At 44.0% G+C, this 14,466-nt stretch overlaps 1 protein-coding gene across 1 annotated transcript in view; it reads left to right on the top strand.

The window, feature by feature from the left end:
* Positions 1–14,466, top strand: part of COG5 (component of oligomeric golgi complex 5) — a 1,241,975-nt gene that overhangs the window by 90,025 nt on the left and 1,137,484 nt on the right. The window contains exon 3 of the mRNA XM_086929720.1: positions 11,620–11,677. Within this exon, the coding sequence (XP_086785846.1) occupies positions 11,620–11,677 (58 nt within the window). The remainder of the gene's footprint in view (positions 1–11,619; positions 11,678–14,466) is intronic.

Genomic DNA, 14,466 nt, shown 5'->3' with positions numbered 1-14,466 from the left:
TCTCTTACTGCTTCTAGCTCCCTCTCTCTCTGTCTTACTCCCTCTAGCTCCGGCTCTCTCTCTCTTACTCCCTCTAGCTCACGCTCTCTCTCTCTTACTCCCTCTAGCTCCCGCTCTCTCTCTTACTCACTCTAGCTCCTTCTCTCTCTCTTACTCCCTCTAACTCCCTCTCTCTCAGTCTTGCTCCCTCTAGCTCCCTCTCTCTGTTTTACTCCCTCTAGCTCCCTCTCTCTCTGTCTAGCTCCCTCTCTCTCTGTCTTATTCCCTCTAGCTTCCTCTCTCTCTGTCTTACTCCCTCTAGCCCCCTCTCTCTTACTCCCTCCAGCTCCCTCTCTCTCTTACTCCCTCTAGCCCCCTTTCTCTCTGTATTGCTCCCTCTAGCTCTCTCTCTCTCTGTCTTACTCCCTCTAGCTCCCTCTCACTCTGTCTTGCTCCCTCTAGCTCCCTCTCTCTGTCTTACTCCCTCTAGCTCCCTCTCTCTGTCCAGCTCCCTCTCTCTCTGTCTTGCTCCCTCTAGCTCCCTCTGTCTCCCTCTCTCTGTCTTACTCCCTCTAGCTCCCTCTCTCTCTGTCTTACTCCCTCTAGCTCCCTCTCTCTCTGTCTTACTCCCTCTAGCTCCCTCTCTCTGTCTAGCTCCCTCGAGCTCCCTCTCTCTCTCTCTTACTCCCTCTAGCTCCCTTTCCCTCTGCATTGCTCTCTCCAGCTCCCTCTCTCTCTATCTTAATCCCTCTAGCTCCCTCTCACAGTCTAGCTCCCTCTCTCCCTGTCCTACTCCCTCTAGCTCCCTCTGTCTCCCTCTCTGTCTTACTCCCTCTAGCTCCCTCACTCTCTCTGTCTTACTCCCTCTAGCTCCCTCTCTCTTTGTCTAACTCCCTCTCTCTTTGTCTAACTCCCTCTAGCTCCCTCTAGCTCCCTCTCTCTTACTCCATCTAGCTCCCTCTCTGTCTTGCTCCCTCTAGCTCCCTCTCTCTCTGGCTTGCTCCCTCTAGCTCCCTCTCTCTCTGTCTTGCTCCCTCTATCTCCCTCTCTCTCCGTCTTAGTCCCTCTAGCTCCCTCTCTCTGTCTTGCTCCCTCTAGCTCCCTCCCTCTCTCTCTCTTACTCACTCTAACTCCCTCTCTCTCTGTCTTGCTTGCTATAGCTCCCTCTAGCTCCCTCTCTCTCTATCTTACTCCCTCTAGCTCCCTCTTTCTGTCTAGCTCCTTCTCTCGCGGTCCTACTCCCTCTTGCTCCCTCTGTCTCCCTCTCTCTCTGTCTTACTCTCTCTAGCTCCCTCTCTCTCTGTCTTACTCCCTAGCTCCCCTCTCTGTCTAGCTCCCTCTCTCTTGCTCCCTCTAGCTCCCTCTCTCTCTGTCTTACTCCCTCTAGCTCCCTCTCTCTCTGTCTTACTCCCTCTAGCTCCCTCTCTCTCTGTTGTACTCCCTCGAGCTCCCTCTCTCTCTGTCTTCCTGCCTCTAGCTCCCTCTCTCTCTCTTACTCCCTCTAGCTCCCTCTCTCTCTATCTTACTCCCTGTAGCTCCCTCTCTCTGTCTTGCTCCCTCTAGCTCCCTCTGTCTCCCTCTCTCTCTGTCTTACTCCCTCTAGCTCCCTCTCTCTGTCTAGCTCCCTCTCTCTGTCTTACTCCCTCTAGCTCCCTCTCTCTCTCTGTCTTACTCCCTCTAGATTCCTCCGTCTCCCCCTCGCTCGGTCTTACTCCCTCTAGCTCCCTCTCTCTCTCTGTCTTACTCCCTCTAGCTCCCTCTCTCTCTGTCTTGCTCCCTCTAGCTCCCTCTCTTTTATTCCCTCTAGCTCCCTCTCTCTCTGTCTTGCTCCTTCTAGCTCCCTTTCTCTCTATCGTACTCCCTCTATCTCCCTCTCTCTGTCTAGCTCCCTCTCTCTCTGTCTTACTGCCTCTAGCTCCCTCTGTCTCCCTCTCTCTGCTTTACCCCCTTCAGCTCCCTCTCTCTCTGTTTTTCTCACTCTAGCTCCCTCTCTCTCTGTCTTTCTCACTCTAGCTCTCCTTTTCTCTGTCTTAATCCCTCTAGCTCCCTCTCTCTCTGTCTTACTCTCTCTAGCTCCCTCTCTCTCTTTGTCACTCCCTCTTGCTCCCTCTCTCTGTCTTGCTCTCTCTAGCTCCCTCTCTCTGTCTTACTCCCTCTAGCTCCCTCTCTCTATGCCTTACTTCCTCTAGCTCCCTCTCTCTTTGTCTTGCTCCCTCTAGCTCCCTCTCTCTCTGTCTTACTCCCTCTAGCTCCTTCTCTCTCTGTCTTACTCCCTCTAGCTCCCTCTGTCCCCCTCTCTCTCTGTATTACTCCCTCTAGCTCCCTCTGTCTCCCTCTCTCTTACTCCATCTGTCTTCCCTGGATTTGCATAAACAAGAGTGCGGGAAACAGGTGGCACTGTAGTGAAGAGCAAGCTGAAATTTGGAACTGGTTCACTGGAAAACTGAAGACTGTGCAAGATACTAAAACATAGGAAACCATGCACCCTCAGATGAGCTAGGCTGCTATAGAGTTGCCTTGTGAGCAAAGAAAATTGCAGTCAAGCATTGCAGATCTCCTGCGATACGCTGGCGAGTGTGAACAGCATGAGGAACAAGCTTGCACAGGGAGCGACTGCGACAGTAAAGGTGAGAGCAGAGGCGAGGCTGCAGTGCAGATTTGTGTCACCACATGTGTTGGTGTCACCCGGTGCGGTCCGCACCCCCCGCACCCTCCTAGTGACGCCACTGATTCTTTGAGGATGGATACATATTTGCGTGGCGGCCCCTGGCATGGATTTGGCGGCCTCTGGCTCTGTTCCACTTCCAAATACCCTACCCCCACCCCCCCACTCCCCCTTCACCAGCCTCCGCTCTCCGCCCTGACCTCCTCTTCCGGGGCCCCCTACCTACGCTCCCTGCCCAGCGCCACCATGAGCCTAGCGCCGCCCATGGTAAGGAGCAGAACCACTGGTGGGATGAGCGGTGCTGGGTGTACTGTCGTGGTGGATGCATTAAAGAGAACGGAAGCTTAACCTGCGCTTGAGTTTTCTCTTAACAATAAGTAACTCGTGTTTTGGGGCACACTGATAGCGTGGTTGTTTTAAAACACAAAATACCTTTGAGACATGAGACAGATGGTCAGATCAGAATACACTTTATTTGATTAAAAAAATATTAAACCACGTCCCCATTCGGAGGACAACACCGGCCACACATAGCCTGCAGAACGAGGCTCCTTGGCATCTTATTAAGGCCTGCCTATCACTTTCGGGGCACCATCATTGGATCACGCACTGGAAACTTCTTTTCTATGACAACTTTTTTTTTTTTTTGTTGGTTTTCCTCATATACCATTATTGGAAGTCTTGATGGGAAACGGGCTGTATCTAAGTGATTGGTCATCCTGATCCAGCCCTGATGTTATCGACCAATAACTGAGTTTTAGGCCTGCTCCCTCAAGTAGCCACTGCTTTCCCGATCCACTCCATTTCAAACCGTAGTTGGACCCCGTGTTGCTATGGAGGTGAGGGAACCGACAGGGCTCCAGATAAATCATGGGAATACCATTCACCTGTCTTGCCAAGCCACAAGGGGTGCCCAGATTCTTACAAGGCTTGTAGGGTCACATGTCATGTCTGATCTACTTGTAAAAATAATATTCTTTAAACAAGTGGAAAAAGTAGGGGGGATTGGATCCTTCCAGGCTCTACATATCTCACTCCTAGCAAGAAGCATAACATAGAAAATAAATCTCGTGGATGGTTCATTTACATCATAATCCAAACCTAATCCAGAAAAAATAGTACTTGTGGTGATTTCCAGGGATACTTAAAGGACATCTTCCAAGAAGTCCTGGGTCTTAGCCCAGTAGTCTTTTATCTCTGGGCAACCGGCGAACATATGGGCATCATCCTCAGAAGGGTGTCTGCATCTCGGGCAATGGTAATCTAAGTTGGAGAATTTTGTTTTTTTAGGGTTATATAGGCCCTATACATAGTGTAGAGATGATTCCTTTTTAAGGTGGCAGGCTTAACGACCGCCTGCAGAATAGTAAACAAGTCAGTCCATAGATCTTTAATGTTTCCTCTGTTCAGGTTTAAAACATTATCCCAGAGTTTTTGGAGCTCTGATTCCGTAACACTCTCCACATCTAATATAGCTGAATACCAGTATGAAATTTGGTTTTTCCACCTGCCCCTTCTAGATACTAAATCAAACTTTGGGTTTGGGTCTTTGGAATTCCAAGATCTAGTCGACCACCATCCAAACAGCTGGTAATATTTGAATCTAGTAAGTGTTCCCCCCGTCAGATTGAAGAGAACCTCCCAACTTAAAAGCTGTGTACCGTCCTGAAGATCCCCCCAATATTCAAACCCTGCCAACCCCAGGGGCCGAGAGAGTTGATCATTAAGACAAACCGGTGTCCCAGGAGAATCCCAGATCGGGGCCTGTATTGCATAGTATGGGCTGTCCAGCCTTTTCCAGATGTATACCCAGTTTCTTAGTGCTGCCCCCAGGACCTTGAGTCCAACTTTTAAAAAAAATTTCGGATCCCCGAATTTAAAAAGAAAGATTTCTTGACCCTGCTGATCGTCTTGCAATAATGCTTTAAAAAGTATGCCTAGGGAGGATAAATCAATTTTATCAGCCAATAGTCTAAAGTTTTTTAAATGAAATGCGTGGCAATATACCAATAGATCTGGAAAGGCTAGCCCACCTGTTTTTAAACTTCTCCTAAGCTTTTTCCAGGAGATTCTTGGAGATTTTGAATTCCAAATAAAAGATCCTAATTTCCCTTGTAATTTATTAATTGCTGGTGTGTAAAAAGATAGAGGAATTGAGTTGAATAGAAACGTTATTTTAGGGAGGATGATCATCTTAATTAAAATTATTCTCCCAAAGATGTTTAAGGGGAGAGATGACCATCACTGGAGAAGGGCACAGACCTCCTTTGAGACTTTATCTAGATTGATTTTTGATATATCCTCAATCTTTTTGGTCAAGTGTACCCCCAGGTATCTCATTCTGGTCTTTGTTCCCGCTGTCCCTGCTTCTTGGTTCCAATCCATGATCTCAGTTTTGTCTTTATTAATAGTATACCCTGAGATCTCTCCAAAAGCTTCCGCTGTTTCTATTAATCTTGGCAGTGCTTCAGCTGGGTTTGAGGTGAACATAAGTAGATCATCAGCGTACAGTGCAAATTTTAATTCCAAATTGGAGATCTTAAAGGGCTTAATTAATAGGTCAGACCTAAGCAGACAAACAAAAGGCTCTATGTATAAATTAAACAAAAGGGGGGACAGAGGGCAGCCCTGTCTAGTACCACGGGCAATGGGTATCCAGTCTGTGAGAGACCCATTGACCAACATTTTTACACATGGAGAGCAGTAAAGAGACTTTATGGCTGTTATGAAATTATTTGGGAATTCAAAGACAACTTGATATATATCTCTACACCTGGCGACTGAAGCAATTTCATGAGATATCGGCAAAACGATAATTATTAATTTTTGCCTTCGGTTGGTGCCTTGATCCTCATTATATCGGCATAAATCAATTTCTGGTGACACACCCCATCGACTACAAATCGAATTCTTCTGCTGATATTTGATACACCTGAAGTTCAACCCAACGTCATATTGCCCTGCAGTCTCTGGAATACTCAATTTAGACCATTACTTTTACTCTGCCCTGACAAAGCTCCCGGGGTGGGAGCGAACCGCGTTGGCTGTCTTGTGCACTTCTGAAAAACAATAAAATAAATTTTGATATAACTATATGCCTCTGCAAATCACTTTCTAACTGGTGATGCCTCCACGTTTCTTCAAGTTGTTATCTGGAAATCCAGTGGGACCGAAACACAGCAGGTCTTGGAGGTTGTACAGCACAGAATTTTTAACACTGTGTGGGACTACTGAAGTTTGAGGTGCTCCTTGCTTGGTCCGCTGTGGTGAACTTTTTGTTGCATAAAAGCACAATACATATGAAAGTAGAAGACCTACATTTCAACAAAGTAGAATAAATAAATAGTTAAAAAGACTCGCACCATTTAAAACCGAGGAAGACCATCCATTGTCATCCAGTGTCTGACCACCCCTTTCAGGTATTTAGCAATATGGTCAGTCACGGGTCATTCATTCAAAAAAGACAGACTGTCAAAATTTAAAGAAAAAAAACACATCAGTATGTACTGCCTCGCATGTCAATGCCTACTCTAACGCTTCCGCACCACATCGTGCTTGAACACAGCTTCTGGTTCTTTGGCACATGGTTGGAGCACATGTCAAATATCATGCCCCTCCCCCACAAAGGCAGCACTGGAAAACAACACCTTATCATCCATTCGTATTGAAAGAGATTTCCGGTTACCCAATTGCAATTAAATTCTTTTTGCAGCCTTGTCAGGGGTGTGAAGTGTTATATGAATGCCACAATACATGCATTAAAAAAACGTAACCCCTTAAGTGTTATCCTCCCCACCATCCCCACTGTACTAAGCTCTTTATTAGGTCTCGCCTAGGCGGCGATTGCGCTGTCTCTTCAAGGCATTCTGTATTCAGGATATGGGCACAAAGCTAAGCCTACCTTCCTTCCTTCTTTTTAATTGGCTCCTGTCCCTGTCCTTTGTAAATGGTAGCGTTTCATTGGTCATTAGGCTTAGTTGACCCTCTTTAGTACAGCTTTGTCTCTTATTGTAACCTCCCATGAGGACACCCTGTTATGCCTTAGATTTTAATTACAACCTCAAGGCAATATTTTCTTGAAAGGCCTTCAGACTGGACACTCACTTGGTCATAACTAGGTTGGCAGTGGTTGTTTTTATTTCTAGCACATATCACATTTATATTAGAGCTTGTATACATTTCCCTTCATCAGCTCCACATAGAGTACAACCTAATCCTGATTTAATAAAATAATTCTCTTGCCACATTTCAAAGCTATCAATTGTATATATGGACATAGCTATTTGAATGTATTTGTGGTACTGTCTTGCATGCAATGCATTATGGTTCGGGCTTCCGGTTTTATGGTATTTCTTTTTTTGCCATTTCTGTCTGTATATATCCATATTTATTTTTGGGGCATTTTATCTGTATTTATCCACATTTATTTTTCCCACAAGTAAAAGACGACGCTGCAGCTAGTATTTTTCCACATTTAACTAAATTGACAATGCACACATGCACTTGTTTGTTATTGGTCAACACAATACATTCGTCTGATAACTTTGCCATTCGCAGAATGTCCCAAATACGCCTAAAAGTGCTATCAAAAGCCATTTGTCTCAGAGCCCTGCAGTTTCTGCATCAGAACAAAGTGCCACATCCTCTCCCACACTGAACACCATACTGCCCCACTGAGAGAAACTCACACTGCCTTCATTACAACCCAATTGTGCTGCCCTACAAACACCTGGAAGCAACTCAATTCAAATTATGCACTAGACAAGAGTAATATGCTGCTGGAAAAAAAGCCTGTATGTGCCCAGCACTGCTTTCTAAACTGCATGTTATCATTTTTGAATTGGGAAAAACTAATATCATGCAAGGCCCACAGTGCAAATATTGGAGCAGGGGGGGAGCAGGCCGTGTTCACGCGGTGACAGCTCTGCACTTCCATCCAGAGCTGGGGCGTTGGGGGTGCACCGAAAACATAAGCAAAAATTCTCCCTCCTTGGACAGAGGGAAGCTAGCCGGTCACGAAAGGCAATCAGTCAATGAGAGGTGCGAACGGGTCTGATTTTACTGTCTCTACGATTTAAGTCTGTACAGAGGTGTCAAGTTGAATTGTTAAATGCGTGATGGATGCTGTATCACACCAGAGGGGAGACAGGAGTCCCGTTATCATTCAAATATAATCCTGCTGTAATTTAAAATAAAGCAAAACAAAAGGGGATGATGGACGGAGCGTTTGAGCAAATCAAACACTCACCCCCAGTCAACTGATCTGGGTTTAATCCATCATCATTCTTTAGCTCACTCAGCCACCCCAGTTCAGACATGGCCATATGCAAATCAGTCTGACCCTGTGCCTCATGGGAACAGTCCAGCCCAAACTGCCAAGCCCTGTCTTCCCTGGACCGGAAACAAGCATCCTGGGACCGGTTTCGGATTCATAATCCCCATCAGCCAGGCTATCTTGAATCCAGTGGCCAAGTGAGCAAGGGACTCACATCTGAGCATACCCTGCCAATTTAGGGCGAACAAAGCAAAACAAAAGGGGATGATGGACGGAGCGTTTGAGCAAATCAAACACTCACCCCCAGTCAACTGATCTGGGTTTAATCCATCATCATTCTTTAGCTCACTCAGCCACCCTAGTTCAGACATGGCCATATGCAAATCAGTCTGACCCTGTGCCTCATGGGAACAGTCCAGCCCAAACTGCCAAGCCCTGTCTTCCCTGGACCGGAAACAAGCATCCTGGGACTGGTTTCGGATTCATAATCCTCATCAGCCAGGCTATCTTGAATCCAGTGGCCAAGTGAGCAAGGGACTCACATCTGAGCATACCCTGCCAACTTAGGGCGAACAAAGCAAAACAAAAGGGGATGATGGACGGAGCGTTTGAGCAAATCAAACACTCACCCCCAGTCAACTGATCTGGGTTTAATCCATCATCATTCTTTAGCTCACTCAGCCACCCCAGTTCAGACATGGCCATATGCAAATCAGTCTGACCCTGTGCCTCATGGGAACAGTCCCGCCCAAACTGCCAAGCCCTGTCTTCCCTGGACCGGAAACAAGCATCCTGGGACCGGTTTCGGATTCATAATCCTCATCAGCCAGGCTATCTTGAATCCAGTGGCCAAGTGAGCAAGGGACTCACGTCTGAGCATACCCTGCCAACTTAGGGCGAACAAAGCAAAACAAAAGGGGATGATGGACGTCACGCTATTGAGCATCATAGTTTAGGACTGAGCCTTTTCTAACATTGAAATCTATATTATTTCACTACTCTCCCCTTAAATACAGTTAGCGGGCGTTTGCTAATGCTTTATTTAGTTGGACTGCACGAAAGTTGTTATAGTAACATGCACATGATGTGCCCTAGTTCATGCTGATAATTTTACAAACAGCCTGTACCCCGATGCACTCAGCAATTTTCCGAAGGCTTTCGGCCTTTGGGGACTTCGGGGGCTCTGAGCTCTGACTCTGCTCCGCTCCGCTCCACGCTGACTCTTCCTACACAGGAACTGGATGCGATTTTCTTTGTTAAAAACACCCGAGTACTTTACTGGTCTTTAAAAGACCATTCACTTTTAACGAGGCCTTGTTGTTTCCTGAATGGCTTTTTTTCACCCCATAAATACTGATAACACCAATCCAGAGGCGATACTTACTCTGTGAGCAATCGCCATACCTGTTTTTCAACTCTCTGCTGGAGCAGGGCAGCCCCAAAAAATGTGCTAGTATTTTCCCATTTTCCCATCTAAATACAGACAAAGGAAAACTTGTTTTCCGTCTGTATTTATATGTAAAAATCTGTTTAAATGGAAAACCAGGAGCCCTAATAATGGGTAGGGTGGATTTACCATATCTTCTGCAAGGTGCAGTACCATATGTGGCCAAAAGTTTGATGCTCACTAGGGACCTCCAGGAGCTGCTTGCGGTACTGCACCTAGACCTGCATTGCTGGTGCCTTGCTCACTAGGGACCTCTAGGAGCAGCTTGTGGTACTTCACCTAGACATGCAGTGCTGGTGCCTTGCTCTCTAGGGACCTCTATGAGCAGCTTGTGGTGCTGCACTGAGACATACAATGCTGTTTCCTGGCTCACTACAGGTCTCGCATTACTGAAAGTATATGTTATTGGCGTTGCATTACTATTTGCAACACCAGTACCTCAAACTATCTGTAATCCGAGACCTATTGCATTGGAAATGCTAGTTTATTATTAGCTTTGGTGTGTTAAGGATATGTTGTGGGTCAAGTGTTTGTTACTGAGGGCCTATTTCCGTAGAGAATTTCTGATGGAAAACCACAAGAGGGCAATTTTTAGGTCGAGCATTCGAGACCTCTTGTATATACTTTAGTATATACTTTACTATATACTTAAATGTGTATGTACTTTATGGGCTCTGGAGATCAGCCCTAGGTCTTGTCTGCTTCCGCACTTTTTTTTCTGTTGAACTGCCTCTATTTAACTGTCTTGATAGAAAACGTCCAGCAGAGGTCAGTAAAATACCAGAATTGCTTTCTGCTGAGGTACTTTCTATTGTTTATTTTTCTTGCAACTGCCTCTTTTTAACTTTCTTGATAGAAAACGACCAGCAGAGGTCAGTAAAATACCAGATTCACTTTAGCATTCTCTAGAATCCAGTCCATCGAAATTGTCGTCCACGAACGCCTGTAGACAATAATATTTTTTTCAAATCTTGTATTTTCAGTGATATGACCACCGAAGGCCCTGCTTTTATATTAAAAACAGAGCTTTGGACCATACCATTTCCAGCAGAAATGCAATATTTCTCTCCATGTGTTCCCATGCATGGCGTGTCATGCAGTTTGGTGCTTTCTTTCGCTCCATGTTAAAGAACAGTAGATGTTTCAGCACCCAGGCTAATGTGCTGCATAGCTCAATATCTATCAAGTCCCAAAGGCGAGACCAATTGCATTGCTAATGTTTGTTAGTAATTGCCATGATAGAGAAGAAGTCATCCTGGGATGTGCTATGGTAGTTCTGTATTTCCATTCAACAAGCTACATGGCATTGGCAGATGTATTGGACAGCTATTGTAAAATCAGTAGTCTCAGATGACAAAGCTGTTGATGTTCTGAGATGTACTACTGTGTTGCAGCATTTATATAGCGCTTCATACCACTGACGAAGTTGCATAGGCTTTTGAAAGTATCCTTGAACGTCTCGCTTAGATTTCTACTATTTATAAACATGGATAATCTGTGTCTAATTGGTGTAGGTATTTGTGTGCTTATGTTTTGTTGCATCATATTTGTGTTCACTTTGCATTTCTAAACTTTATGCGGTAATCCGAGTTTTCCAGAATGTTATCCTTTTATGGTGGTTCATTAAGAAAAGGCGTTCTCATTTGGTTGATTCTGTTCTTCTATTGTGCGTGTTGACGACAAGAGTCTACGGGTGTCCCTTATGTGTGATCCCTTTGAATCCTTACAATTGATGCAGCGCCACTGCTGTTGGATGGTGGTTAGTGTGGGTGGGAGGTGACTTATCTCCAGTGGTGGAGGTGAGGCGAGGCTTGAACTTTAGATGAAGTTCCTTTCGGGTCCTGAGGTATGGTAGGCATCCAAAATTGTATCATTTGGAATACCAAGATGACCATAATGTGAAGGCATAGCGACACCAGCGCTCTGGACATCTGTTCCTTACTTTGTTTCACTTGCTGCTGCCGGTTGTGTGCCAGATCAGAAGATGATGTGCTTTTGAAAGTGAGTGGAGGGAAGAAAGCTTTCAAACAGATCTTTTGTAAAATTCTTTCGATGGTAATCAATTTTCACTGTTTATCAACAATATTGATTTTTTCAGCATGTGTTGTATATGTATAGGCAGTTTCTATCATGTGGTGGAAAGAAATCAATTAATATTGGATATATTTTCATAAAACTTATGTAATTGTAGTTTTTGACGTGAATGGTCCATTTATAAATTGATGACTGAACTTTAATTCTTTTATTGCTTAGGTTGTTGCAAGACATGAAGACTTACTGGCTCAAGCAACTGGCATTGAGTCATTGGAAGGTACGTTTCTAAGCTACAGAGAACCAATTCAAAGTAAAATGTTTATTTATTCACTTATTATATAAGTCCCTCACTTCGTCTTCATACAGTGTCAACCTCATAGACTTATATGTTTATTCTTTGCTGCTTTTATGGACCTCGGTGTTCTACACAAATCGATTTCAGAGCATGGAGATCTCTTGTTGTCAAATTCTCTCTTTCAGGAGTTAGAAAAGACTCTACGGCCAACCGCAAACAATCCAAAACATCTTAGTTATCTCCGAAACCATTGACTTGAATGTTTTCATTAATTGTCATAATGTCGACCTCAAATACCAGCTCATGACACGATCGCTTGTACTTCATGTAGCAGACTGTTGTATATTATTAAACAGTAAACCCTCAATAGACACGCCTTTGACCTCAGCAAAGAGCATGAGTGGTATGTGAAGATTGTTTCCCTTATTCAAATAGTTACGTTTTTAAAAAAGCAGAAAAGATGATGTTAATCAATCGAAGAAGTATATAATAGGTAATGTAGGATGTACAGTTATTTTTTGCCTTGTAAAACTACAGATTTTAATAAATGTGTGGTTCAGTAATCTTAGGGAAGGGCATAAAATATAAAACGGTGGCAAATCTTTCACTACGTTTCATGCAAAGTGGATACATGTGAAGCCTCATTATCTGACAACATACTTCTCTTATTTACCGAGGAGGCGACCAGTGTAAAAAATTCAAATAAAGTTAACAAACTTCTGTGACTACACAACAATAGACCTTGTTATGCAGGACAACATCCACTTTTTTACATAGGGCTGATGATGGAGGGTTATCCACCACTACCCAACAGTTGGTCTAAATAATTTACCAATCTAATCCAATCCTAAATAACAGCCGTCCTAAATTTACATAAATGTAAGTTTATTCAGTCACTCATAACAATAATATTCTTAACTAAAGAAGGTGTATAAGAAACCTCAGAAAAATGTGTGAAAAGGTGAGGAAGTCCCTCAGGTGCGCTACACCAGAGGAGCTACTGGCAGGTTCTCACCAGCTTGCCTACGTTTCTCATCATCGGTAACTTCCCCACCTATAGAAAAGAAAGTGTGTCCAGTATAAAGATAAGAGGTGAAAAATAGTGATATGTGTATCAAAAATAGGGACTCCATGTTGTGCAAGAGATAGTATATATCTCTAGTAAAAAATTGAGTTAAGACTCCTATACTTGACTTACCCCTTTTATTCAAAATCGTGAGCTCACTCAAAAATTGAAACAAACTGCATGTTACAGACCAATTTAAAGTAGATAGTCAGAGTTTAAGGCTCCTATTACTCTACAATATTCTCGGGGACAGTTATTAGAGCTCTATCCTAAAGGTAAGAATGAGGGCAGTATTGCATTCAATCTTGACAATAGGACAGATATTTTTTGCTCTAACTGCGACATACATCGGAACTCACCAGACTGTCTCTTGGTGCCGAATGCGGTCGTAAAGCGAGAGTTTTGGACCTTATGTAAGAGCCTTGACGAACAGAGGAAGATAGCTTGTGCTTTATTTGCAACACGCTCTCTCTCATTAAACTTAAATTTGACATCTGTGATTTATTTATTTATTTATTTATAAAGTTTTATAGAGCGCAAAATTCAATCTTTGCTTTTAAACTGTTTATTTGTGACAGAATCTTAGGCAAGAGAGGACTCTAGGTCTGATCTTCCGGCAGCTGTACCTCCGGGGTTGGATATTTCCATATTAGATGGACCTGGTCGAAGAGGGGGTGGATTAGCGATTATAACTAGAGATTCCCTGAACTGCACCCTTGAACGGGTGATTGTGATCTTGCTGGATTTCTGCGAAGTTGCATTTTTCAGATTAAAATCTCTTACGAGAACTGTCCTCTCTGGGCTCCTGCTCTATTGACCGCCCGGCCCACGAGCTAACTTTTCTGCAACCTGGAATCCGGTTCTGTAAGCATTTCTTGCTCAATCTAATGTTACCATTCTTGGAGATTTAGATTAAAATTTCGAATATTGTCTTGCAGAGACTTGATATCTCTGCTTGAGTTAATGGCTAATCTTGGATTTACTCGATTGGTTAAATAACCCACCAACACTGCTGGTCATACTCTGGATGGTGTTTTTACCAATTTTATTGGCCGAGTCATTTAGGATGTATTTTTCTTCAGCTTGGCTGATCAGTAGGTGGTAACTTTCAAGCTCTCTTTTCCTCAGTCTTCTGTACATGCTCAACCTAAATTTTGATCTGCAGAAACTGGAATAGGATTACTCTGGGCAATGACTGCTCTCTGGTCCATACCGCAGGAGATTTTGAAGTTTGGGATAAGGCATGTTTAGAAATTGTGGTACCATTTTTTTGTTTAGAGTTTTATATAGCGTGAACTCAACCCGAAGATATCCGGTATCAGAGCGCTTTACATGGGCACCAGTTTCCTTACAGATGGACACATTAATTTTTGTTATGCTCGGGGAGATTAAATGATTTGCCCAGAATCACAGGATGTTGAGTGTCCCTGCCAAGACTCGAACATGGTTCCCCAGCTTCGAGATCGACCGCTGTAGCCATAAGGCTACATCCCCTCCCTTTGAAAGTACAAACCTGGTTTTCGGAAAAACTCAAAGACCTGAGGCAGCAGTGCCACAGACAGGAGCGCAAATGGCGTGTGAAACTGGCTCTTGTAGAAAAAGAAAAGCACAAAGCTCTCCAACTGATCTTTAAACGTGCCATCTGCGAAGCTAAATCTATTTTCTATACTAATATAATTAGATCAGTTAGTATTTCTTCATGGAA

Source organism: Lissotriton vulgaris, chromosome 1_1, assembly GCF_964263255.1.
Source record: "Lissotriton vulgaris chromosome 1_1, aLisVul1.2, whole genome shotgun sequence".
In the NCBI taxonomy this organism is placed as follows: Eukaryota; Metazoa; Chordata; class Amphibia; order Caudata; family Salamandridae; genus Lissotriton; species Lissotriton vulgaris.
This window is presented reverse-complemented; position numbering and strand designations above follow the sequence as displayed.